At 38.4% G+C, this 25,499-nt stretch overlaps 2 protein-coding genes across 4 annotated transcripts in view; both read right to left on the bottom strand.

The window, feature by feature from the left end:
- Positions 1-616: 616 nt before the first annotated feature.
- Positions 617-5,346, bottom strand: LOC103717367. The gene is made up of 6 exons (XM_008805721.4): positions 4,942-5,346; positions 4,609-4,821; positions 4,446-4,525; positions 1,268-1,343; positions 1,066-1,194; positions 617-984 (listed from the first exon to the last, which is right to left on the bottom strand). Exons 1-6 carry the CDS (start codon positions 5,089-5,091, stop codon positions 835-837), a joined length of 798 nt encoding a protein of 265 aa, XP_008803943.2. The 5' UTR covers positions 5,092-5,346; the 3' UTR covers positions 617-834.
- A 6,267-nt stretch (positions 5,347-11,613) lies between these two features.
- The window catches only part of LOC103717369 (serine/threonine-protein kinase sid1-like), a 37,876-nt gene continuing 23,990 nt past the window's right edge, over positions 11,614-25,499 (bottom strand). For 2 of the 3 annotated variants that reach the window (XM_008805723.4, XM_008805724.4), the window contains exons 13-22: positions 23,248-23,384; positions 22,920-23,014; positions 22,811-22,849; positions 22,659-22,718; positions 15,495-15,596; positions 15,333-15,384; positions 15,203-15,255; positions 13,985-14,049; positions 13,434-13,485; positions 11,614-12,291 (exon numbers count right to left, since the gene is read on the bottom strand). In XM_008805723.4, coding sequence (XP_008803945.1) covers positions 12,214-12,291; positions 13,434-13,485; positions 13,985-14,049; positions 15,203-15,255; positions 15,333-15,384; positions 15,495-15,596; positions 22,659-22,718; positions 22,811-22,849; positions 22,920-23,014; positions 23,248-23,384 — 733 coding nt within the window. In that variant the 3' untranslated portion in view covers positions 11,614-12,213. Of the gene's footprint in view, positions 12,292-13,433; positions 13,486-13,980; positions 14,050-15,202; positions 15,256-15,332; positions 15,385-15,494; positions 15,597-22,658; positions 22,719-22,810; positions 22,850-22,919; positions 23,015-23,247; positions 23,385-25,499 lie in introns of all 3 variants that reach the window. The other variant, XR_003387558.2, reaches the window with a different exon arrangement.

Here is a 25,499-nt window from a genome sequence, read left to right as displayed (position 1 = left end):
GCTGCATTAGGTTCCGAACTAAGATAGGAATATTTATATCACCATGTCATGCCAGTTGACTCCACTCTTGAATAGCGGACCATTTCTTTTTGAAATAACTTCGAAATGATGATATTTTTGTCCATAAAAGGTGAAAAAAAAAGTAAAGTGCCAAAGGAATAACTTAGACAATTAATTCTAAGCAAGTTTAACCAGCTTTCCAAATACCGTTTGGCAGGTATAACACTTATTCAAAGCCTTATACCTATTTTGTACCTGGACAAAATACAGCCTAGCAAATTGACAAAGAAAGGATCAAACAGTCAATATTCAATTTCTAATATTTATAATAAAATATCATTCCAATATGAGTAATATTAACTCCTAGTCCGATGTGGCATGAAGAAGAAGAAATTGGTACAATACGCCTCAGTTATTCTCATCAAGAAAGCACCATGATTGGGTGATCTGGTGATAACTCACTTCTTTTTTACTTAAATATTTTCAAAATACAATGATATGTTACCCAGAAAGATTGATTAATTCATACTCTCCCGGTGTCTCAAAGCTGAAATAACAACGCATGATTCAGTCCGACTCTCAACAACCGAAGGGCAAGGGCCAAGCCAAACACGAATTGAAACTAAAATAAGATCTGGTCCTTTCAATCTCTTGATCCATTGGAGTCCTCCACAGCTGCAGGGTTTTATATTATGCGCAAATTTGTGAAGTTTTAGCAATAGCAAAACATAAAGCAAACAAATTGAAATTTATGGTCTACAAGCTCCAAATCCTCCTACCACAGCTGTCCATACAAAAAACAGCATATAAAAGATCCCATGTCTTCCTGCTCCTCTAATCTGAATTCATTTCCTTTGCATCTACATCAGAATTTTCATTCAGGTGTTCCAGATGATCAACTGGTTTTCTTGTGATTCCCCAATCCCGAATTTTCTCTCTTGAATCATGTGTAGAAGGTAGTTCAGTACGTCTCTTGCTCCTTCCCTGAAGCAGGTAAAGGTAAAAACAGCTTGGGTATCCCTATTTACTAACGCATAAATATTCATTAAATTTCAAAGATCTAACCTTTTTAGGGGTTTCTTGGTAACTTTCAATCCTGGTGTCTTTCTTCCTGATCATCGAGGAAAATTGCTTCAGAGCTTGACCAAAAAATTGGATGCCTTCGAGATCTCCATTCCTAATACTTGCTTCTAGCTGCCAACAAGGATAAAATATGAAGAAGAATCAAAGCTTAAGACCTGTCGGCAGAACATACTTTCTAAATCACCTGAATGTGAACAATGCAGACAAGTATGCTGGCAATGGGCAACCAGCTTTCTTCTGGTGATAGTGACAAGTTTGTCCTGAAAAACAAAATTCTACAGTTTAATAAGCAGAGGCAGGCCTTCAGTACTTAATAAAAGCAAGTTCTCGGAGACCTAGATTTTTCCAGATAGTAGAAAGAAGTATTATAGCAAATCATATCATAATTTACTCATTAAGTCCCCCAAGGGAATACAGGTACTCAAGCATCTCTGAGCAATCAGAATTTTTTCCTGTTACCATGGCCTCAGCATGATTCATGCATATTTAAATGATCCGCCAAATTAACTACAATTATCAGAAAGCACTTACATATAAATGCATTTATGCTTTAAGTGACAAAATTGCCTCTTGCATACTGGCTATAATGAACAACATGGGCCCAATGGTAACTCTCAGTTCCAGGTAACCTCATGTGAGAGAGACTGAAGGCAACTAATCTTCCCTTCTTAAAAAATTTAAAACATACGTATATCCAGCACAAATAAAGGTGGATAAATAAGACCTCGTGCCACCTATATAGGGTGGTGAGCTTTATGGTTCCTTTTTCAATTGGTTCTTACTTCATGTCCTATTTCAGAATGGTAGGCATCTTCACAATCCATTCACCACCTCCTCCAAAGTTCCTCCTTTGCTCAATGTTGCACAAGGTAAAATCATCTTGAAAGGCACCCCCTCACTTTATCCACATATATACAAAAACATGATTAGTACATACATATCTTTGCCTCCAGCTGTTCAAATTGCTTAGTGCCTCAATTTATCTAAGTCTAGGAAAGTCTTATGTTTCCAAGACCTAGCTTAGTGCCTCAATTTATCTATTAGCTAGCTAGTTGAAACTTTTGTATGTTCTACTGTAACTCTATGGTGGAAAGCACATGGGACTGATCCACATGGTTACGAGGCATGAAGGCAGGTAAAATTTAACTTATAAATGTCAGTATGTGAAAAGAACAGAAGTTCACACGTGCTAATACTTGATTCGAGTTGCGAAACATCTAGACTCGCAAGTCGTATATGATTGTGCTGTAATATTTTTTTCCCTTCCCCACTTTTGAATACACACAGCGGGCTAGACTAGAATGAAATAGAGTAATTGACCTAATTTTCATCAAGTTCAATGCAAAAATTAAAGAGAAATACCTTATCAAGGACTACTAACAATGCTGACATACAATAAAGCACTAAGGGTCTGTTTGGATGTCAACGCAAAATATTTCTAGAATTTTTCCATTTGAGGTTGGCGATGGGAATGAGATAACAATGGAAGGGAAGAATCCTTTCTGTTAAGGGAACTTGAGATTGAAAGAGTCTAAAAGTAGTGGGATAAGAAAAATCACCTCCAGAGCCGAATCAGGTTTCCCATTTTTCCCGGATTGTGGGCTTAGTGGAGGCCGCCTGGTGGTTGTTTCTTCCCCGAAATCCTTCTCTCCCATCACCGCCTTTCCCTTTTGTTTCAGCCAGATGCTAGTTTATCCTAGGATAATTTATACTTTGAATCCAAACAGGCCTTGAGTGGTTAATAGATGTTCCTAGTAAGTCCACTGGCAATTTTAAGCAGGGAAGGATCATTCCTAGATACGGATCGACATTTGATCAAGTTAAAATAGTATGTGGTGATATCTTCAAACCATGTTTAACTTGAAGAGTTATAATCAGCATGATGCTATTGCTCCATCTTTAAAGACAGATATTACGAAAGTTGACAAACAAGATAGAGTTATCCATTAAAATTTGAGAAGAAAATCTGTGTTTGATGACCTAAATACAAGAGAAGATGTAAACTTAAGATGTTAAATATGATGATTAAGATGTCTTACTTCAAAACCTCCCTTCAATTTCTTCTCCTATACAGGTTTCAGTTTGAAGTGTGTGTCATGTAAGAAAGTATATTTACCAACTAATGCGTAATTGGGCAGCTCTGTTACTTTCTTCTTCCATATTCTTAAGATTTCATGTGGTGCTCGGATGGTATACAGAGCTTAGGTTTCAGAAAAGCCATTTAATTCTTAGGTCACAGTAATACTGAAAGACATTTGTGGGCATCTAATAAGTTTATTTAACTTGAATGATTACTTCATTATTCAATTTTTATTTTTTGTTACAAACTGAATTAGATCTTTCGCTCCCTACTGCAATTAACCTAAGATATTTGAATGGATCTAATATTCAACAATCACAAATGAATCTTGATTGAATTATAATAATCTGGCAATAGAAGTGGTAACGTATATAGAAGACACCTTGGGCACTAGGTGTGGGTTAGGCTGGAAACTGGCAGCAATACTCTCTCAAGCTTTAACGGAACATACTTGCTCCTTAGAGAAAACGCCAAATAGATGGAGCAAAGCTTTGTTTACTTCTTTTATATGTTGTAATCAAAATAATCAAATTGCTATGCTGATCACATACTTGGATTTTAACTAAACTTTTCAGCATCAACATGATCAAATCAATCAAAATTTATGAAATAAAAGTTGCAAGGCCCAAAAAATAGATAAGAAACAAATAATCACATGACCAAATGGGAGATTGGCATCAACATACACCTTCATAAATTAGCAGCTGACCGTTTTCTTTTAATTGTATTTACAATTAAAAAAATTCAAGAAATAAAATACTTAATCCAAAAAAAATAGCTCAATAAAAATATAAACTCTAATGACACATCCAAGTGACTAACTGCATCATACATAGAGCAAGCATAACAAGAATGGTCACTCATAAAAAAATAATCCTTTCCTGAATGGAGATGGTCAGCATCAGCTTGCTGTTGGATACTGACAATTCTCAGGCTAATATTTCCAGTTAATTATTTCCTTGCATAGCTCATGAAACAAGTCTGACATTTAACAGCCTTAAGCAACAAACTAGGACACCTTGATTCGCATGTTAAGTAATAAAAACGGGCTTAGAAAAATGCTTCCATCTACATAAATCAGAGCACAAAAGGTAGCACGCAGTTCGTTCTCAAAGAAAAATGAGCATTTACACTTATGAAGATGAGCATCTGTATAGAAGCTCAGCACACACAACCTTCTCATATACTAACATTTAGAAGTTGTGGACAGCAGTAATCATGAAATATCCACCATTCAATCCAATAAAGTTCCTATTTTTAAAAGTTACTAAAGAGCTCAAACCTCAAGTATGGAGCTAAGTACACAATTGAGTACACCAGATATCTCTGTCTACCACTATCAAGCCACGCAAACACCCAACTCTGCTCCAAAACAAGAAGCTGCCTAAGTTAACACCTTAGGTAAATGGGGAAAACAAGAAAACAGTGGGCAAAGGACCGCTTACCAGCCAATTGAAGTAAGGGATGAAGCCAATGATACCCATCACGGCGAACCTCGCATCAGTCGAATCAATCGCCCCACCACCATCCTCATCGTCGGCGCCGCCAGACGGGATCGGGAAGACGAGCGAATTGAGGACGCAGGCGCCAATCGCAGCTGCAAAAGGGGCGTCGTAGGAAAGCTCAGCCCGGCACACGCCCCTCCCTCGCCCACCTCCCTGCGTCCATCAAAACTCGAGCTTTCTTGACCCAATTAGATAGCAAAAGGAGCTAAAAGGAAACAAAACAAGAAGCAGAGAGGGAGAGCTTAGGAGAGAGAGAAAATTATGACGGAGTACCTGGTTTCCATTCTTCACCAATTGCCTCCTAATCTCCTTCATCTTCCAGTCCAACGCCGTGGGGAATGTAGATAGGCCGCGAGATCGGAGGAGGAGAGGGGAGGAAAAGAAAGAAGATGGTGGAGAGGGATAGGCGGCGCAGACGAACATCTCGCGGCGAAGGAAGAGGAGTAGGAGAAGAGGAAGGGAAAGGGAGAGAAGAAGAAGGACAGGGGAAGGGAGGTGGAGAAAGGGAACAGGGAAAAAACTAGAGAAGGCGGGGTTTTCATGGAGAGGGAGTGATTTGGGGAGCCAGCTCGTAGAGCTCAGGGTTTTTCGCTGGCTTTAGGGCGGAGCGGCGGGCCGACCGAGTGGAGAACGAGGGATGCCACCGGGTCGGATCGTAACGCACCAAACAGTTCGGTCCGCATCAAGCAGTTCGCTTTGTCGCGATATAGTAGATTGGTTTGAAATAAAGTTTTTTTTTTCAAAAAGAATCCTTTTGATCTCTTTGAGTTCTCACGTTTTTTTTATGGCCCCTCTAGTTCAAAATTCTGCTATCAGGATTCTCGACTTACTTTTTTTTTTTTTTGGGTATATGCACATACAACAGTAGTGGAGCCCCTTAACATCGCTAACGGTGGGCATCGTAAGGCTAAAATAGTTCGGACTCGGTCAAACGCTGCTTACTTTGAGGGCCAACGCCATTTTGATAGAGGATGACTTGGCAGTGGTGATTAGCTGGATTCAGAGTCGAGCTAGGGAGGTAGGTATGCATGCTTTGATTCAGAACATCTAGAGCTTTGCAAGAAAATGTATCTCCTTTAGGATGAGACATGTTTATGGGAAGATAAACAAAACTGTGAATTTGATGACCTCTTTTGTGGTTGACCACTCTCACAAAATACTCTAGACTTCTTGGGTATAAGTGCCTAGAGCTGCTAGGAACATGTTGATTTTTGATTTTCTTGGATTGCATTCATATTAGAGTAATATGCAACACCTGTGGAAGCCTCAAAAAAAAAAAAAAAAAAAAAAAAAAGCAGCAGCCAAAATGGCATAGCTCCTCCCTGAAGAGGGTTTAGGATAGTTATTTGCAAACTGAGTCTGGATTAAAAACTAAAACTAACTCTGGCCTCTCCTTTTTGTCATCATCCAATCCAAATCCATCACGGCGAAACAAAATCTCCCATGACCAAAGAAGAAATAACAAAATCTCCCTAGGCCATTCCTCCATTGTATCCTCGTCCTCTGGTCCTGCCAATAAAAGCTAAGCTTGCGGATTCACTTGAAATCCAAGCAATATGATTTTTCCCCTTCATTGTTGATAAATGAGTTAACATCTGCGGCATTGCCACAGGATTCACTTATTCTAGGCCTACAGCTACAATGTGGTTACTTTAATCATGCATGATATCATTTTATTGTAGTTTTTGCTCTGTTTTGGGGGATGTGATGTTTGTTTCTGTGACATGTTTTGTCATATATGGTTTCTGCATAAAGTAGAAGTATATTCTCGTGAGATCCAAGACCATAATTATCCTAAACTACTTTAAAAGTTATTTATCTATGCTAGTTGTCTACATGTTAAGGACAAAGTGTAGCAGTTGTTCCATGCTATGATAAATTATTGTTCCTAGTTCTGCTATCTGGTGCTGGACATGAGCCTTGAAGATGGCTTGAAATCAATGAACAATCAAAGAGATATTCTAGACATATGCAGCTATCTAGAGAAGACACACTGTGTGTGTTAAGCATAGTGTGCAAGAAGCATTGGGGATTGTCAGGATATTCCACTACCTCTTCCTTCCTCACAACCATCAACACAGGATGATGATGGTCATCTTAGCCAAGCTGAGGCAAAGGGTATGAATTGTTAGGGTGCAATTGTGGATCTCAATCATGGTCATGTGGCTGGACAAGGGATGTCAATGATGGTGGAGATGTTGAAAGAGCAAAAATTGTTAGTGATGGAGGAGAAGCATAAGGACCACAGGTTGTATACGTAAGTGTTAAAATGACTCGTGAACAAGAAGGGTTTGTAACAAAGGATGGTTGCTAGACTTTCAGTGATGGTTTTGTCAATGTAAATGTGTAGGTGGGTGCATTTGAGGGTACTGGTGGACAAGGTGATGCAAAGGGTACAAATGCGGCTAAGTTACTGCTGGTAGCCATGGGGAGACATCTATTGAAGAAGATGGTGAAGGCAGTGTAGTAATAGTGAATGTGATGCTATTATGGCACTAAGGTGATCTTAAGGGGACTAATAAGGATCGTGATTACTTGTTTAGGGAGTACATTGATAAAGCAATTGTGGAGGAGACCTGAAAGTGGTTACTGGATTCAAGGGTGAGCACGCACAAGCGGCTGAAATTTCTGCGGCAATATTGATATCAGAAACCTTGATAGCTCCTCGGTTTTAGACGGTGTTCCCCCTTCATGTGCCCCCCACATAGGCGCTGGGTGTCGCACGTGCCCCGCAGAGACGGGGGGCGTGACAGTTTTAGACGGGGAACGTCCTAGAATCCAAGAGTATTCAAAGTTTAGTTCTGCAAGATTTGAAAAAGCCTACAAAGCTTCAAGCTGGAAGTTCGACTCTCATGTTGTGTCCAGGGGAGGAACTCAAGAAGCAAAGTATTTGAAAAGGTTTTGTCTATATTTATAAGTGCGAAGATAAGTTCAAACTCACAATAATATGCAAGAAAAATTATGGATGGGGGACGCATGCTTCTACAATGCAAACAGAGGCCACATGTTAGACCAAGACCTATGAAGAAATACACAAATGTAGAAACCAATTCCGCAATCACAATGTCACTTCCAGGGTTAGATCGTACAACAATTTAAGGTTCTCATATCCAAGACAGGAGCCTATAAGGCTAAGAAGAAATCAAGATCATACATGGTCCAATTAACATCATACATGGATCGCACAGAGAGCAATGTGCCAAGATATAAGAGTATTGTGACATCATTAGGGCAACAAACCTGACTCCACCATGAAGGTAGATGTGCAGAGAGCCAAGGGTAAAGCCCATTTTCAAAAGACTTACGTGTGCACAGATGCATGCAAGAAGGGTTTTATAAAAGGATTGTAGGCCTATTATTAGATTAGATGGTTGCCACCTGAAAGGTGCTGTAGGAGAATAGCTGCTAGTAGTTGTTGGGAAGGATGGAAAGGAAAATATGTTTCCAATTGCACGGGTTGTGGTAGAGATTGAGATAAGGAATAGCTAGATATGATTTGCCACTAATTTTATTGGCAGACACTGGATCTATAGAAGAGAATGGATGGACCTTTATATTTGATGCACAGAAGGTAATTAATTCCCTCAAAATCTTATTTGCTTACTTCAGTATTAGTTCCATTACCAACACTAAGATCTTCTCATTCAGTGAACTCCAAGAGCAGTTACTTCAAAATTGTTCTATTTGTTGCTGCAAGTCTTGTACTATACAAGAGTTTGTTTCAGAGATGGAAGAACTAAGAAAATTGGATGAGCATTTGGTTGTATGGTAACCGATGGACAATAAGCTGGAATTGTGGGCTCAGTCCAAGGTCCTAGTAAAGTATGATTTCGAAACATATATATATAAGAGTTTTAACAGTTGTATTGGAGAGGCTAGACCTTTACTGATAATTTTCATACTTGAAACAATTAGGAGACTACAAATTCGAATGTTTCGAGCAAAGAGAGAAGATGATGAAATATGAAAAATCTATAATTTCTAAAATTTACCAGAAGCATGAGAAGGAGAAAATGGATTAATGGAATGCCAGTATTCATGGGGAGGAGGTACACATATGTGAAACGGATCATCCAGATGGCATATTTGTAGTGGATCTAGGGCAAAGATTCTATGTGGATGCAGGAAGCGGTATTTTGCTGCCATGAAATGGCAGCTACTATGTTCATGAGGTAGGAACCTTGAGGGCTTTGTGAATGCATATTACTCCAAAGAGACATTTCTAAAGGCCTTGAATGGAGTTTTAGCAATACGTAGTTTCAAGCCACATCAAGCAGCATCACTTAGGACCTCCAGAGAGACCCAACAAAACAAGGAGGATGAAGGCAAAGATCCTCGTAGCATTAGGACGCGAGGTACCTCGCCCAACTGGGAACTACTTGGGCAGCAATTCCAGGATCCAAAAAAGCTTGCCTTTGGACGGTCTAGGAGATGATAGGAGTCCAACCCAACCAACAAAATACCCAGCTAATGAAGGTATATTGTCTTTAATGAAGCTTTGGGGTGCACTGAGGTATATTGTCTTTAAAGGGTGTGGCTCATGGAATCTTCATTCGTCTTGTGTCTCTAACTTCTAGTAAACAAGCTTCTCAGATTCTAATCAGATGAGCTTGCATCTAATAGAAAATCCGTAGCATATGATCCTTCTCAACTAATTTGTGTTCATGCCTGCAGGTAATGGACAACAGCGCGGAATAGAGCTCGGTGACTTCGCAGATCAACTTACAGATAGAACCAGTATTTCAGTATTTGCTCAACTAGGTTAGCAGAAGACCAAAAACAAACTCTATAGAACAAAATTCCGCACGAATCCATCCATGGTTTGCCAAGATCGATGCACAACTTGAATAAACCATTGGGTCTCCAATTTGGACAGCAGGTCCTCAAAAAGTGTGTCATTTCACTCTTCAAGTTACATTGATAGCGAGATATGGTCGGGCAGGCTCAGTTGGCCAGGTGGTGGGTAGCCGGAGGAGCTCCTTCATGTAGCGGGAGGTTGGGAGGCATCTGCCTATGACCCTGATACATTCTAGATTGTTGATTGGCGACGGACGAAGCATTGACGTAATAGAGGATCCATGAGTGGATGCACTTCCGTTGAGTTTGTGGCCGACGATGATCAGCGGTGAGGGAGTTGCGGGGCTCCGAGTATGCGGCCTCCTCATGCCGGAGAAGGCAGAGTGAGACGACGACAGACTTGGCCAGTTATTCGGGGAGCACTTAGCAGAGCGGGTATGGACTCTCCCCATCCCGAAATCAACAGGTACAGATGTTAGGGTATGGAGCACCACTTGTAGGGCCAGAGTTAGGGTTGGTGATGTTTCTCGGGTTCTCCAGCAGGAGTCAAAGCTGGACAGGAACTGTGGCTGGGTATGGAGATTTAGGCTACACCAAAGGGTTGCACTATTCCTCTGGAAGATGGCCTAGGACCATCTGCCGACGAGCTCGGCGCTGAGCCAACGTGGTGTTAGCATCCCTCCCTTGTGCCTGTACTATGAGATGGACGAGTTAGTGGATCATGCACTATTCCAGTGTGTTGGACGAGGTGGACATGGAGGCTGTCTGGGATCCCCGGAGGGCACTTGGAGCCGGAGGGATTGCTTCCTAGAGGAGGTTCGACATTGGTCTAGCTCCCCTCAGATGTGCTTTGTCGCTATCAGGGCATCCTGCATAGCTTACAAGGTATGAATGGCTAGGAACATCCGAGTTTTTGGCGAGCTTAGTCCGTCCCCACGGTTCGTGATGGAGCAGGCTCGGGCACAGGCAACAGAATTTTTTTATACTAGTTCAGATCATAAACCTTTGACAGCTCAGGGTACCTGGAGCCCCATACTGCTTCGGCAGCTTCTCATACGGTGTTTTTCATATGGGAGCCTCCACCCCCAAGTTTCCTCAAGATCAATTTTGATGGCTCAGTTATGGTAGCAGGAGGGGAGGGGCGGATTTTGTTATCAGAGATCCAAGCTCGTGGCAGCAGGAGGCTGTCAAATCTTCAACACCTCGATCCCAAGGGCAGCAGGAGGCTGTCAAATCTTCAACACTTCGATCCCAAGGGCAACGCTACGAGCGGCTTGAATGGGATTGTGGTATATGCAACGTGTACTTTAAGTAAATTCCATCCTCTTGGAGGGCGATTCGGCCACGGTGATCAGCTGGATCCGGAAGAGTCCTCACAGCGATGGAGGAGTTCATCCTTTGCTTCGTGACATATGGTTAATAGTAAGAAAGAAAATTACTTTTCAGGCTATGCATGTATATCGTGAGGCTAACGAAGCAGCGCACTAGGTGGCGACATATATCGCGAGCTACTCAGAAGACACCCTATGGGTTGGTGAGAATGACCTGCCCGGTGTACTCTGGAATCTTTTGTCTGTAGATTCTACTAAGTGTATTCATACCCATGTTATATGAAATGCCCATTTTAGCCCAAAAAAATAAATAATTAAAAAAATAAATGTCTGAGGCATATCAATTTATATCAGCTGAGATGATTAAGAGCTGACATTTGATAAATGTTGGCGGGTGCCCGATACCAGCATATACCCTTACCGCAGGAGCAATTTGCCTTCGGTCTTAGCTATCATACGAAAACTATTTCATGGTAGACCTCCTTTTCTTTCTTTCTGTCAGACATCCTATGCATCTGAACAAATAACTGAGGACGTCCTCTACTTGTTATCCAAGTTTTCTCTAAATAATTTGTTAGTACCCCCTACCTGCTCTCTCTCTCTCTCTCGTAAAGTGATGTTTCAAATAAAAGCACAGGAATACCGACACATCCATAGCATGGAGGACATGATGTGGTGGTCCTGTATATTGGCATGAAAATATGCTTTCTGCTATTATAATCTATGGTTTATCTAGTAAGGCATTACATTGCAGACAGGAATCATTATAAGGAGACAAAACTAAACTCATCAGAAAGGTGATTTGTATGAAGTACAATGAGAATGAAAGACTGTAATTCATAGTTATGTTTCAGCTAAACCCAATACATTAAACCTGATAGCAAAAGCAGCTATCTGCTTGTTGAAACTAGAACTTTAAATTCTATTAATGATGCATGCAATTACAAAGATACCAGGGAGAAAATATTTGGGAATAAAAGTGAAAGCAAGAACCTCACAACAGACATGAACAAAATACAGTCTCGAAGATGGTGCAGTCAGTCGGATACTACACCTCAAAAACTATAGTTACCAAAAATACATCAAATTTGCAAAAGAGCAATCATTATAAAAGGTAATCACTGACTTGGTACTTCACAACACCATCTGTTTAGGAATGGTCAATGCCCGCTCCTAGCTACGACAAGTGAAATACATCTACAGGGCATCTGTGATGGCTCTGATCCTCATAAAATAATTCTAGTCATATATCTTTATGGAGCATGGCCCAGCAATTGATTCTTATGCCTCTTTAAACTAGATCTTCTTAAGAAAGACCTGACCAAATGAAGATGGATGAAAAAGGTCCTTCAGCCAGGGAATCTATTGTTACCTGGACCTTCATGGTACTGCATTCAAGAATCTTGAATTAAGAAAATCAGGTGTCCTCTATTTCATCGTTTCTTTTATCTTCTTCCTCTTGACGACAATAAACAGCACTTAGCTCTTGTTGTAACTGGAATTAGCGGACAAGTTGCAAAGTACTAGTAAGCATAGTTAATACAAAATTTCATGGGCTTGTACCTAAACTTGCAAGAAAGAAGTTCGATAAATCATATGCAAGGGAATACATTTCAAACAAGTTTTCTTCTTAATATTTAAGCTGGCTGCTATGACAAAACTTGTGGTCTTATATATTCATAAATACTATAAAATAAGAATGGTCCGAATTCCCATAAATACATCAGATCCGATCAACCATGTATGTTTTTTAATACAGGAATAACCAATAGCTTGGTGCAGCTTAAGTTTAATCCTGCTGCCAAGAGACCACAGATTATTTCATTTCCAAAACCAGAATAGCTAAGCAGCTTGTAGGCTATATAGCACACAATCATAGTATAGCAAAATTAGCTTCAACAAGAATATTGGTGGTTTGGCGATGCCACTTTTCCAGACATGCTATCAATCTGAGATGGGGAGGGTGCTGGAGTTTTAATAATATTGGCCAAATAGTTAGTTGGGTGCATGTATACACTCTGTGCTTCTTTACGTGAGGAGTTATAGTACATTGTTAGTTATACATTTGCTTACTGGCTAGTGTTCATTGTTTTGCCCTAGCTCTTGCTCCACAAGTTCCATGGGTTAAAAATAGCTTACCTATATATACTTAACCATTTCTATTACTGCAATCTAATGCTATTTGTGAGTTAGCGAACAAAGTATTGAGCTATTAATGGTACTAGCACACATTGAGATTAGTTCATTCATTGACTCATACTGGTTAATTATTTGCACATCAACTAAATTCTATGTTTATGATTAAGACATGGACCAAAATAATAATTTGAGAGGATGATAGATGACAAGTAATAGGCTGCAATAGTTGCAGAGTTGGATTAAAAGTCTCCAGAAGCATATAGAGACAGATTTTTCTAGGTTCTCCAACATAGATGGCCGGTCATGCAAATCCCAAGGATCTAAAGATTTGGCACACTCAAGGAAAAAGTTTCTTAGAGCATTAAGTAAGAAACATTTCAAAGTATCATCAAAGAATGAATAATGAGAAAAAGACAGTTAAATAGAAGATCAGTTGAATGGGTAATTTCTCATTGTCAAAGAAAAAAAAAATAGAGGAAATTCAACTCCACAGCTCACCTTAATGTGTTTGAGCTTTGCTGCGGTTAGTTCATCAGTTAGATTAATCATCCTGCAGAAAAAATGAGCAAGGTCGTACTTCTTTAGAGAATAATCACTGATTGCTAGAACTTAGTTACCGGAAGCAAGTCCAGTGCAGGAAGTAGGCCTCTTAAAAAACAATTAATAAGAAAACAACTAGGAAGTGGGTGCACCACTCTAAATGGAAGCTTGCTGCTAATAAGTGCTAGAATATATTATGAATAAGCAATTGCACCATTCCATTTTACATGAAAACACATAACTTGCTGGCAATATTCTTAGATATAAAGACAACAAATCAACAACTCTCATGCATTTTGCATCCAGAAGTAAGAAAAATGTCTATATTTCTTAGATATTTAATGCCATGCCACATAATCTAGTTAATCAAACATTCAATGCTATCTGTGCCCCTGAACTTTGATTTCTTGGGTGGTCATTGTATGACCGTATGGACATCTGTTCTATGCTTCTATATCCTCATATATATTTTGCCAGAATATGATTTTTTGAAGGAGATGCTGACCTACCTGGCTTGTAGCTCTGAAATTTTAATAAGCAATAGACGCTCTCTTTCAGTAGGTGCTGTTTCAGCCTGTCAAAAAAAAAGGTCAAAAGACAACCCCTTTTTTAAAGATTTGTCATATAGCCATGTAATAAGCAGTGGAGCAGCTATGCTAGTATGCAACATACACCACATATATGTGCAAAAAATAGATAACTTACATTTAGTTCAGATCCCTGAGGTATATAAAGAAGATATTAATTAAACTAATGTAACATACAAGATAAATCATAAACACTGCAAGCACTTGCACATGCAGCAAATAACAAATATACACACAAGAATTCATGCATGCATAAAAATATGCATATACACCCAAGTACATAGCGAATATCAGGAAGTTGTAGGAGTTTATATGATTCCAACAACAATAATGAAAAAAGGGATACAAGCGAGGATATGTTATAGATTTGTAAGTTATTGCATCATTAGCACTCATGGGTCATAAATCTTGCACTAAAAAGTTTCTGTATCATCTTTATTATTTTTTACATATCCACTACAATTTGCTAATGTGGTAACCAAGGATAACAAGTGCCTGGTAACATGTAAGTTCTTGGTAAAATGTGATCATTAGCATATGCTGGGGTTTTCTGGGCTTAAAAACAGAATGCCACAACCAAATAAGAAACTGAGCTAGTAATGTAGGATTAAAGGATGTATCACAATTCATCCATCTGCAATGTTTTCTTTTACAGAAATAGATAATTAAATTATTTAATTAAAAATGACTTGCTTTTTTATCAAGCTCATTCGCATAGTGGATGAGAAGTACAAGTAAAGCTTCAATGTTTTGCATGTAATCAAGAAAAGTGACTAAAAATTATTTTTATCAAGTCCCAATGAAGATGGTTTAGTCTAAAAATCCAAGATCCAAACAGGGGTGGGGTCAAGTATAAATCATGGCAGATCAAGACAAAACCAGACCTACTTGGAACCTCAAGTGGAACTTAATCCTCGCTCAGAATTTCTTCCACTAGTTGCTAGCTAGGTTAAAGCTAGATTTTGATAATTGTTTATGTGATCAGTACCTGCTTTAAAACATAAATTGAATAATTTTTGAATTCAAACAGAAAAAATAGGCTACATCAACCATCAACAATGGAAAATACCTAGGTTGTGAATCTTATAGGAATGTAGACAGAATGCACCTGGAATAAGTCAAGATCAATACTATACTTACCAACATATCATTCTCCAAATTGCGGACCTGGGAAGGCAGTCCAGCATGAATAGCTGGAAAGGAATAAGTATGATTTACTGCAGATTTCCACATATACCACAATATTGTAGTAGGAAAATGTTATACTCACCATCAACTGCCTCATTCTGTTGCAAGCTATTTAAGAGATTCATGATAAGATCCTGAAATTCAACAAAGAAAGTATAAGCACTGTGACCAATGATAGAATAGTGATTTCAGGCAAATATTGAAATTTGAATCAGTAAAGTTTAAAGAAATCATTCTGATTTACTTGTTGAAATGAAGTCTGCTGAAAAAGATTCTGAAGGTGAGGCATAAGAATAGATGCAGGTATTGAACTGTTGCTGACTTCCTTGGGCTGTTGACTGACAGGCTGATATAACAACAGAAGTAACATTAATACCTTAAATCACATGGCACATGCACAGACACAAACACACAGAGAGACAGAGGAGGGAGGGAGGGGGGGAAAGAGTTCTGAAGAATATTGCATAGGATTGGACAACAGATATTTGAAAACTATCTGAACCACAGTTGCATGATAAATGTACTAATGCAGCAATACCAAACAGATTAGTTCAGTATAATAGGATAAAAAGTAAAACAGCAAAGAATTCAGCATTCTTTTTCCCAAGGATTTAAGGATTCCTGAAACTTCATTGCCCCTAAACTAGGAGAAGAAACAAACAATAGTATGCACTAAAACCTTCCTGACTTTTTATCCCTTTAAAAAAAAATCAGAGTTTAGGCCTCAGGTGGGAAATCAAAGGAAAGATAAGTATGTAGGAATTGTACACTAGTTTTTTCGATTATCCTTAACTTCAGCTGATGCTTACATGAATCTCATCAATATGGAAGACTTCGAAGTGAGTCAAAAATAACCCAATATATGATGAAGTTGTCAAGTCAGCAGTAAATGGGCCTTAAAAACAACAGTCAACCTCAGCTATAGTGAAATATCATGATAATCAACTAAAGCTAGTGTCTTAGATGGATCTTATTGATGTTGAAGTTGAAAATAGTCCAACATTTATGACTAAACTTCCATCACAGTCGTAAGCAGGCCTTTCAAGTCAATTTCAACCACAACCAATATTATTGTGTTCGACATCAGCTAATTCCTTGGATGGACCTCATCAATACTGCAGTTGAAACTAGCCCAATTTTAGTAACAAAGCTGTCTAAACAGCCATAAATAGGTCTTAATACTCGGCTACAATAAATATTATCATGTTTCACACTGTTGTCAAATGAAAATGGAATGAAGTAGAACATTTCAGTTCTTCTGATGTCTGATGCGATATAGGATACATAAAATCAAATCAAGTCTGTTGAATGAATGACAGAATAAATTTTTAAGGCATATACTGCCATCTAGGATCACATTTGCTAATCTAAACTCGGAGAAAGGATTCAGATAGCTAATGGCCTGTGGAAGTTCATTTTCCTGGCTATCATGGCTTAAATCAAAATATCTTACATGCAATTTCTTTAAAAGAACCAAGCAGACCATCGAACTTTTGTGGATTAGAGTAGCATGCTAAAACCAGTGAAAATCTGGCATTACATTGCATACAAGTACACTGTACATTATTATAGAGTTTGCACAGCAAATTATCTTCAAAATAATTTTGGCACCTGAAGCAAATACTAACCTAAGTGGAAGATTTGAAATGACATTTACAACTCAGCATGACAGTATATTATGGCAAATGGAACTTCACAAAAAATAACATATGGAGTGCAGCCAAAAAGTTGTCTGGGAATCAATCAGATGGAAGTACCAGCAAAATCATGGAAGGTTGGACCCTGATTAGTATTTGCAAGTTTAATGTGAAATCACACTACACTATCAGAAAACAAGAGATAACTTATACAGAAGCCATCATTTCAACGGCAAACTCTATTTCGCCTTCACAACACGTTCCTAAGGGCTTGGTGGGTCCGAGTTATCCATGTACTGCCCAGTCTTTGAGCAAAGCACAATGGTCGGCAGGCAGTCCTAGGCAATTTTGCACTCAAACTAAGAACATGAAAGAGAGGAATGAGGATCACAACCAAGCAGGTATTTAGAAATCAGATCTTTTCAGGTACGAAACTGACAACAGGAAATAACACTTGAAGGAGGAGATCCATGTTTGGCTACATTCTTTCCATATACTGAAAGAACTAACATCCAGTCTGAGTTGTCTATACGATGAAATCTGACAATTCGGAGACTTGAGATTTAAAAAACAGCTTATATCAGTTCAAGATAGAATGAAAGATCTGTTAAGAGTTTCTAGAATATAGAGGTACTAGATGTCAGATGATCTTTTTTTTTTGGTCAGTCATATCTTGACTTAGAACTTTAATTATATATCTTTATTATATCATAGGATCAGGTATGACTAATGAGCCTAGTTCAATCCTAAACTTGTTGAGAAGAAAGAGTCAGTGGCATTTACAGCTGGCAACTCAACAAATGAGGTAGCCTACAACTCTAAACAGAAAACTGTAGACAAGGATTGAGGTGCAGACCATGTTGGTCTGTGCCAGCACCAGCATGTGTACCAACAACACACAACCAGCACCCCTGAAGGCATATAGCAAGTTGAACTGCTAGGCACCAAGCAATACTAATTGGTATCCAACCAATGCCTGTCAATACCACTCAATACCAAGCCATAAGGTAAGGTGTTTGAACCCTTATTCTTTTCCTATTATTCTCATATTCTAGCTTAACACCATCGTTGCCAGTCCCAAGTTCACATGAGAAATATGGACAGTGGACATTAGGTTGATAGCTGGCCACAAAAATATATCCAAAATTACAGAATAGATTCAAACCTTATTCGCGTGTTAAATACTAGAGCATCCCATGTTGTATGCTACATGCCATAACCCAAGGAATGCTAAACCAGCCCGTACCGGCCGGTTCAAGTACGGGCTGGTTCAGCATGTACTGAACCCGTCCGGTCTCTAACCGGGTCGGTTCGATCATAGAAAACGGTTCTGGCCCCGTAGACAAGAGCGAACCGGATCAATTCTATCTAGTTCGACCAGAACTCAATGCGAACCGGTTGGTTCCCACCGAGTCCTATATTTATTGGCCACAATGCGGCACGATCGGTACGGCACCCGGTACCAATTCGGCAATCCTTGCCATAACCTGAGTCAACTGTGGTGAGAAGTAGGCATGGGTTGGCTAGGTCGTTGCTCATAAGCAATGTGCTATGGTGTAACCCAGTTATAGTGACAAATAAGCAAGGGTAGGTTAGGTCACTGTCGGTAAGCAACGTGCTACAAGATAAGCCAGTTGTAGTAAAAAATGAGCAAGGGTTATTCAAGATTAGGGAGTCTTTTAGTAATAACCTAGTACAATGATGGCCAGGTAGAGTGGTAAGAAGAAAAGAGAAATTACAACATGCAAAGAAGGTAACTAGAAAAAAAGAAGAAAATTAAATTTGCTCCTGGAAAAATGGAACTTTAAATGGAAAAATAGAGAACAAGTGGATAGATGACATATAGGAGAACCAATATTGCTTACATCAAGAGACTAAATGGAGAGAGCGTAAATCTAAGGAGATTGGAATGGTATAAAATATTACTTGTAGGTAAGGATGATAATAAAAGTGGAGTAGGAATAGTAGTAGATAAAGAAATGACATAAAAATTTGTGTATAAAATTAATAAAAGTGATAGATTAATACCTATTAAATTAAATTTAGATGAGGAGATAATTAATGTAATTAGTGCTTATGCACCACAAATAGGCTTAGAGGAAAGGATTAAGAAAAAAATTTGGAAAGAAATTGATAGATTGATACAAAGTATTCTTGAAGGAAAAAGGATAACTATAGGTGGTGATCCAACCGAGCATATAGGGAAGAATAATGCAGGAATATGAGAGAGTGCATGAGGGTTTAGTTTTGGGGACAGAAATTTAGTAGGAGATTCAATCCTTGTTATGATTTAGCAATTGCAAATATATTTTAAAAAGAGAGATAAGCGCTCAATAACCCTTAAGAGCATATCAAATTTATCATAAACATATTATTGTTTTTTAAGAAAAAAAAAGATCAGCATGTAAGGATTGTAAGGAGATACCAAGAGAGAGTTTAACCATACAACACAGGTTGCTAGTTTTAGATGTGCAAGAAGAAAGGGAAATAAATTAATAGGTGTCCAAAGATAAGATAGTGAAATTTAAAAAAAAACAATGTTATAACTTTAGGGATAAATTATTAACTAAGGAAAATCAGAATTAAAGGACTAAAATGAACAAAATGTGGCATCAAATGACTAACTATATAAAGAGGGTAGCCAAAGATGTTTTAGAAAAGACAAAGGGAAAGAGGTATATGCATAAAGAAACTTATTGGTGGAATAATGAAATATGGGAGGCAATTAAAACAAAATAGATTTACTTTAGACAATGGCAAAAAAGAAAAGATATTGAGGATTTCATATAATATAACAAAGCTAAGAAAGATGAAAAAAGGATAGTAAGGCTAAATATGTAAAATATGATAATTTATATAACAGGTGGGGATCAAAAGAAAGTGAAAGAAATTTACAAAATAGCTAAAGCTAGAGAAAAAAAACTAAAGATATTGATCAAGTTAAATGTTCTAAAAGGAAAAATAACAAGATATTTGTAAAAGATATAGAAATAAAAGAAATATGGAGATAGTATTTTTCAAAAATCGTTAAATGAGGATTCTATTCAAAATTTACAAAATAGCTAAAGCTAGAGAAAAAAAACTAAAGATATTGATCAAGTTAAATGTTCTAAAAAGAAAAATAACAAGATATTTGTAAAAGATATAGAAATAAAAGAAATATGGAGATAGTATTTTTCAAAAATCGTTAAATGAGGATTCTATTCAAGCATCTTTGAAAAGTATAATCATGAAGAAAGTCAAGGTTTTATTCAAAGAATTTACAAAAATGAAGTGGATATGGCTCTAAAAAAATAAAAATAAGAAAGGCATTAGGACCAAATGAAATACTTACTGAGATTTGGAAAATTTATAGAATATTGGTTTAAATTGGCTCACTAACCTATCTAATGAAATTACAAAAACAAAGAAAATGCCAGATGATTAAACAAGAAGTATAGTAGTAGTACCCATCAGGGTATGCCGTACCGATACCGGTAGGCATACCGGTTGCCTACCGGACCAGTACGGTTTCAGTTCGAACTAGTTTAAACTGGTACTGAACCAGAAGAGAGGTAAAAGTGTGCGTGAATTTTTTTCGCGCGGTGCGCGCGTCATTTTTTCGCGCGCGTAAATGCCACTCTGTGACATTAATATCCTCCCGCGCAGGGCAACGCGTGGGCGCCCAGAACCTCGCGTGAGTGCGGTTCCCCGTGCAGGAAACCGTGCGGGCGCGGGGTCGGCGCTCTTCCCCATGTGCGGGCGACACGGGCCGGTGCGAGCCGGTCCGATTCGCACCAGTACGCAGCGGAAACCGTTCGGTTCAGCATACCATGGTACCCATCTATAAAATAAAGTTGTTGTTTAAGACTTTTCTAATTATCAAAGAATTAAGCTCATGAGATACTCTAAAAAAAGGGTAATTGAACAAAGATTAAGAAAAGTAATAAATGTTTCATATACCAATTTGGCTTTATGCTTGAAAGATCAAGAATGGAGGCTAACCTTTTACTTAGACAGTTTTGACCAAAAAATATAGATAAATGAAAAAAACAAAAGTCTACATATTTTTTTTATTGATTTAAAGAAAGCTTATGAAAGGGTACCAAGAAAAGTGAATTGACGGGCTTTAAAGGGGCATACATAAACTGTACATTGAAATAACTGAGAATATGTATTCTGGGGCATTTACAAGTGTTAGGAGTTGCAATGGTACAACAAGCATTTTTCCAATCACAATGGGCCTCCATCAAGGAGCAGCACAAGGCCCATATCTATTTATATTAACTATAGACAAACTCGCATATACTATGTAGGAAATGTACCAGATGTCTGTAATTTGCGGACAATATAGTATTGATTGATCAAAAGAAAACTTGATCAAATCCTAAATTGAAATTATGAAGGAAAGCTTTGGATAAGGGATACACATTTCATTAAGATTGATAGACAGGAGATATCATGAAGTGATTGATTTCATTATTTAGGATCTGTTATACAAAATAATACGAAGATAGATAAAAATATATTTAACAGAATTAGAACTGGTTGGATAAAGTAGAGACTAGAGATGTGCATCCGGAATATTATATGATAGGTGAGTATCTTAGAGATTTACAAAAAAAAATTATGGAACAGTAAAGCCCGTAATATTATATGGTGTAGACCAAAGTCCGCCGTACCGAATCTGGTAGGCGTACCAGTCGCCACCGGACCGGTACGATTCCGGTTCGTACCGGAATCGGACGGTACGAACCAGCCAGCTCTTCTCCGCCGGAGCCGGAGAAGACGAAGAGAACGAGAGAGAGCGCGGGGTAGAGAGGGAGGGAGGAGACATGTGGCTGCCATCAGAGAGCCACGGAGGGGGGGGCGGAGGCCGGGGGGTGGGGGAACCCGCGCTCTCCCCCCCGGCCTCCGCCGCGCCCCCGTGGGTCCCCCCGCCAGGCTCCTCCGCCCCCCCGGGCCTCCACCGCGCCCCCGTGGGTCCCCCCGCCAGGCTCCGCCACCCCCCCGGGCCTTCGCCGCCCCTCCGCGGCTCTTCGATGGCGGCCACATGTCTCCTCCCTCCCTCTCTTTCCCACGCTCTCTCTCCTCTTCGTCTTCTTTGTCTCCGGCACAGAACCGGCCCATACCGGCCGGTACAGACTAGTTCGGCATACCATGGTGTAGATCATTAGGCAATAGAAAAGTATGTGGAAATAAATTGTGACAAAAATGAGGATGTTAAGATGGATGCATGGTAAAACTAGGAAGGGTAGAATAACAAATGAATGTATTACAGAGGCTGTAAGAGTTGCATAAATTAAGAGCAAAGAGATGCAAAATCTTGTACTCTCACACCAAATTAGCCATGCCACGTTATAAGCCAACTGATGCCTTATGTTGGCATAGCACATGCCATTCCAAATATTGACAGCCCTAGAAACGACATTAGCTTTTAGAACCTTGATGGTATACTTATGCCGTAGAAGATAACTTTAAATCTGATTTTCAATCAGCCTAAGAGAATGTGCAAAGATTTTAATTGAATCGTAACAGGGTTCTGATATAAAAAGGACGCTTACAATTGAGACATGCAAATTTGCTCAACATGGCGTCAACCAGATTGCAAATGCATTCAAGGAAAAAGTTATAAAAAGTTATGTTCCTTTGGAAACAGGGTGCAAGTCAAAAGACAGATGACATCTTTGAAAGAAAATATAGCTTGTTTTACACTTTCTAATAACTTGCATGTATACTTCACGTGGAAGTTATAAGAACAATAAAAGTAATTAGGAGACAAATTTGCATACCACTGGTTTAGAATTAATCAGCCAATCACCGACACTAGCAGATTTTCTGAGTGGAGATCCCTGCGATATTAAAATTACAATGTTGAAAAAGTGCACACAAGCGTAATAATGGAAATTATAAATGGAATATGAATGTAGAAATCAAAACATACCTGGGATGACCTTCGTGAAACTGTACATAGTGGAATATCCTGAAATGTGTACATCTGTTTAGTACAGTTACCAGTCTATGACAAAATCTTTTATTAGATTGAGACTGACCTTTACAAGATCCACATTTTCAGATGTGACTGAAAAACGACCCTTTATTTGCACCACATTGGCCTTAGATTTATCCTCCGAGGAGTCTCCAAAACCTATGAAAAATGACGAAAAACATAGTTCCTTCTTCTATAGTACTGTATAATGGAAAGATGATAATTTCTTGCATTTGCTGATTTCTTAAGGAGTTAAAACACAACCAGCAAGCTTTGTTCCAACTTTCAAAACTTCATCACGATTTGCTCCCGTAGAGGGCAAAACCCCTAAGCAAAATTATTAAGAAAATAAAAAATCATAGCATTTCCAGAAGTCTTATAGGTTCTGTTACCTCCTGAAGATCGTATTGGAGCAGATAAGCTATTTGCAGAAGCACGGTTTGGAAGCATCAATGGACCACTAAAGTTTGTGGCTTTTCGTGCATCACGTTTATATTTCTCAGCTTGTGGTTGATTATCGCCTTCAAACCTAGCAAAAAGAAGCAGAGCATGTGGACTCTTGTGCACAAGAAAAGCCTCAATGCTTCGAGTAGATCCAATAAATAGTTTAACATTCACAGAGTTGACAAAGAACTAATAAAATGTTCCTAAAACCTTCCAACCAAAAGGAATTATATGTGCCTCTATCTGCTGACATTAACCTTAAAGTTTCCTTTATTTTAAAAGGAAAAAAAACCACTAAAGAATGAGGATGTAATTCCCAGAACCAGTAAACTTAAAGTGAAACAGTGTTCTCAAGATATGTTGCCAACAGCTGTACATCATAACTAGCTAAATAACTAGTCCGAAATAAAAACAATTATATTGCTAACAAACATCCCAGACAATGGACCTAGCAATTGCCCAGGTAGACTTAAGTACAAGGACACTGATGTATTCTTGATCACACTACATTTATATTATTAGATATATGTACTATTTTAATAACTTAGCATTTTGAAATGCTTTAAGGCATATATCATATATTGTGATTTGTGAAGAACCTATAAAAGCACTTTCAAGATGTATCACACTTTGTACAATTTACAATAAACTCATAATAGCATATATATTGTTTTCTTGCTCAAATAATAGAGATTTTCAAGCTTCCTTGGTTGCTTATCTTATTGGCAGCCAAAGCTCAGGATTAGGGTTCTGAATGGAAATATCATATACACTAACTTGTTCAACATTTATTTTTTTCCTTTTTAATACATTATAACTTTTTCTCACTCCAGACAAATGTATCATACTCCCTTCTTAGCAAGGTGTCATTTCATAGCAACAAATTACATGAAAACACTTTTCATTATCAATCCATATCTGTTTGTTTTTGTGTATAATATGAAAAAATATATTTATACCATAAATGCAGACATGCAAGCATACTTGCATGCACGCACATAACTAAGTATGTATATATGTATGTATACATGCACAATGGTCAAGTTGGGGGTTGCTTGGGTATCCTAAGGCCTATCAACTGCCTAGAAACCCAGGAAACCACCCAGAAAGAACAATAAAATGTTACACTTTCAATTCTAAACTTGAAAAGGAAGACTTGGAACGTTGCAGACATGCATCGCACCATCATGAAAAGCAATAGCACAAAAACAGTCAGGAACGATCAAAATAGATCAAATCCTCTCATACAGTATGTATACAACTTGAATTAATAATGCATCCAGAAACTTGGATACTCCTACCACGTAACAGTTCAATAATCCAACATCTCCCACCCCACCCTCTCCCTGGCATCCCAACAAAGTTAAATGAAATAGTAAGTTTCATGGATATACATGCAAAAAGGCATATGTTGGAGAGTATGTATGCAAAAAAAAAACAAAAAGAGGGGAAACCAAAAATAACAGAAAAAAAGAAAGGAGAATGACTTGGAACTTGAAAGAAATGGGACCAAAATGCTGCATAGTTTGTTACATGCAGAGCTAGAAAAAGTTAACCAGGTTTTATATGCCAGCCATCCACTTCAGAATAGATACAAATTTGATGGCATGCCATCCATTTCACCGTTATGTCCTCCAATGACATGATAACCACTTACAATGGCACTGCTTGTAAGTGATTCATGAGAAAGAATTTTTAGAGGACTATAGGCCCTTATAAACCATGAAATATTCAACCAGATGATGCTCAAGTTCATGATATAATCATGCCCAGAATCTAACAGCACAACCTCATCTTTCTGGCATCATTGATATTGCTATTAGTTTTCAGCAAATCCATTATGATGCCTTGTTTATTCATATGATCTCATTCTATTTTATATTTTAACCACAATGCAGATATCTCCCAGAATTCCTGATGTTCGCTTATTCCCTGATACATATTAGCTGAAATGGTCAGCGATCTACAATCCACTATATCAATTTATATTCATTATGCAAATTTGTGCTTACTATGTTATAATTAATAAATACCACATAGCGTATATATCTGATGTATATTTCTCTGTTCTGAACAAACTGCATTCCCTAATATGTTTGATAATTGATACAACTTAAAGTACAGTCATCAAACAAAGTACCCACCAATTAAATTAGTAACAGAAACATCTCTTTGTGTGTCCAGCAATAATGGACATGAA

The sequence above is a fragment of the Phoenix dactylifera genome, chromosome 2 (genome assembly GCF_009389715.1).
Source record: "Phoenix dactylifera cultivar Barhee BC4 chromosome 2, palm_55x_up_171113_PBpolish2nd_filt_p, whole genome shotgun sequence".
Classification (NCBI taxonomy): Eukaryota; Viridiplantae; Streptophyta; class Magnoliopsida; order Arecales; family Arecaceae; genus Phoenix; species Phoenix dactylifera.
Note: the sequence above shows the minus strand (reverse complement) of the source record. Positions and strands in the feature narration are given on the sequence as shown.

What these genes read in the sequence shown, in the direction of transcription:
- LOC103717367 (XM_008805721.4), bottom strand. Translation starts at nt 5,091, where the DNA reads ATGTTCGTCTGCGCCGCCTATCCCTCTCCACCATCTTCTTTCTTTTCC. An exon ending in TCCCTTACTTCAATTGGCTG is followed by an intron (nt 4,526 to 4,608) that starts GTAAGCGGTCCT and finishes GTTTTGGAGCAG; the next exon opens with AGTTGGGTGTTTGCGTGGCT. An exon ending in TCTGCATTGTTCACATTCAG is followed by an intron (nt 1,195 to 1,267) that starts GTGATTTAGAAA and finishes CCTTGTTGGCAG; the next exon opens with CTAGAAGCAAGTATTAGGAA.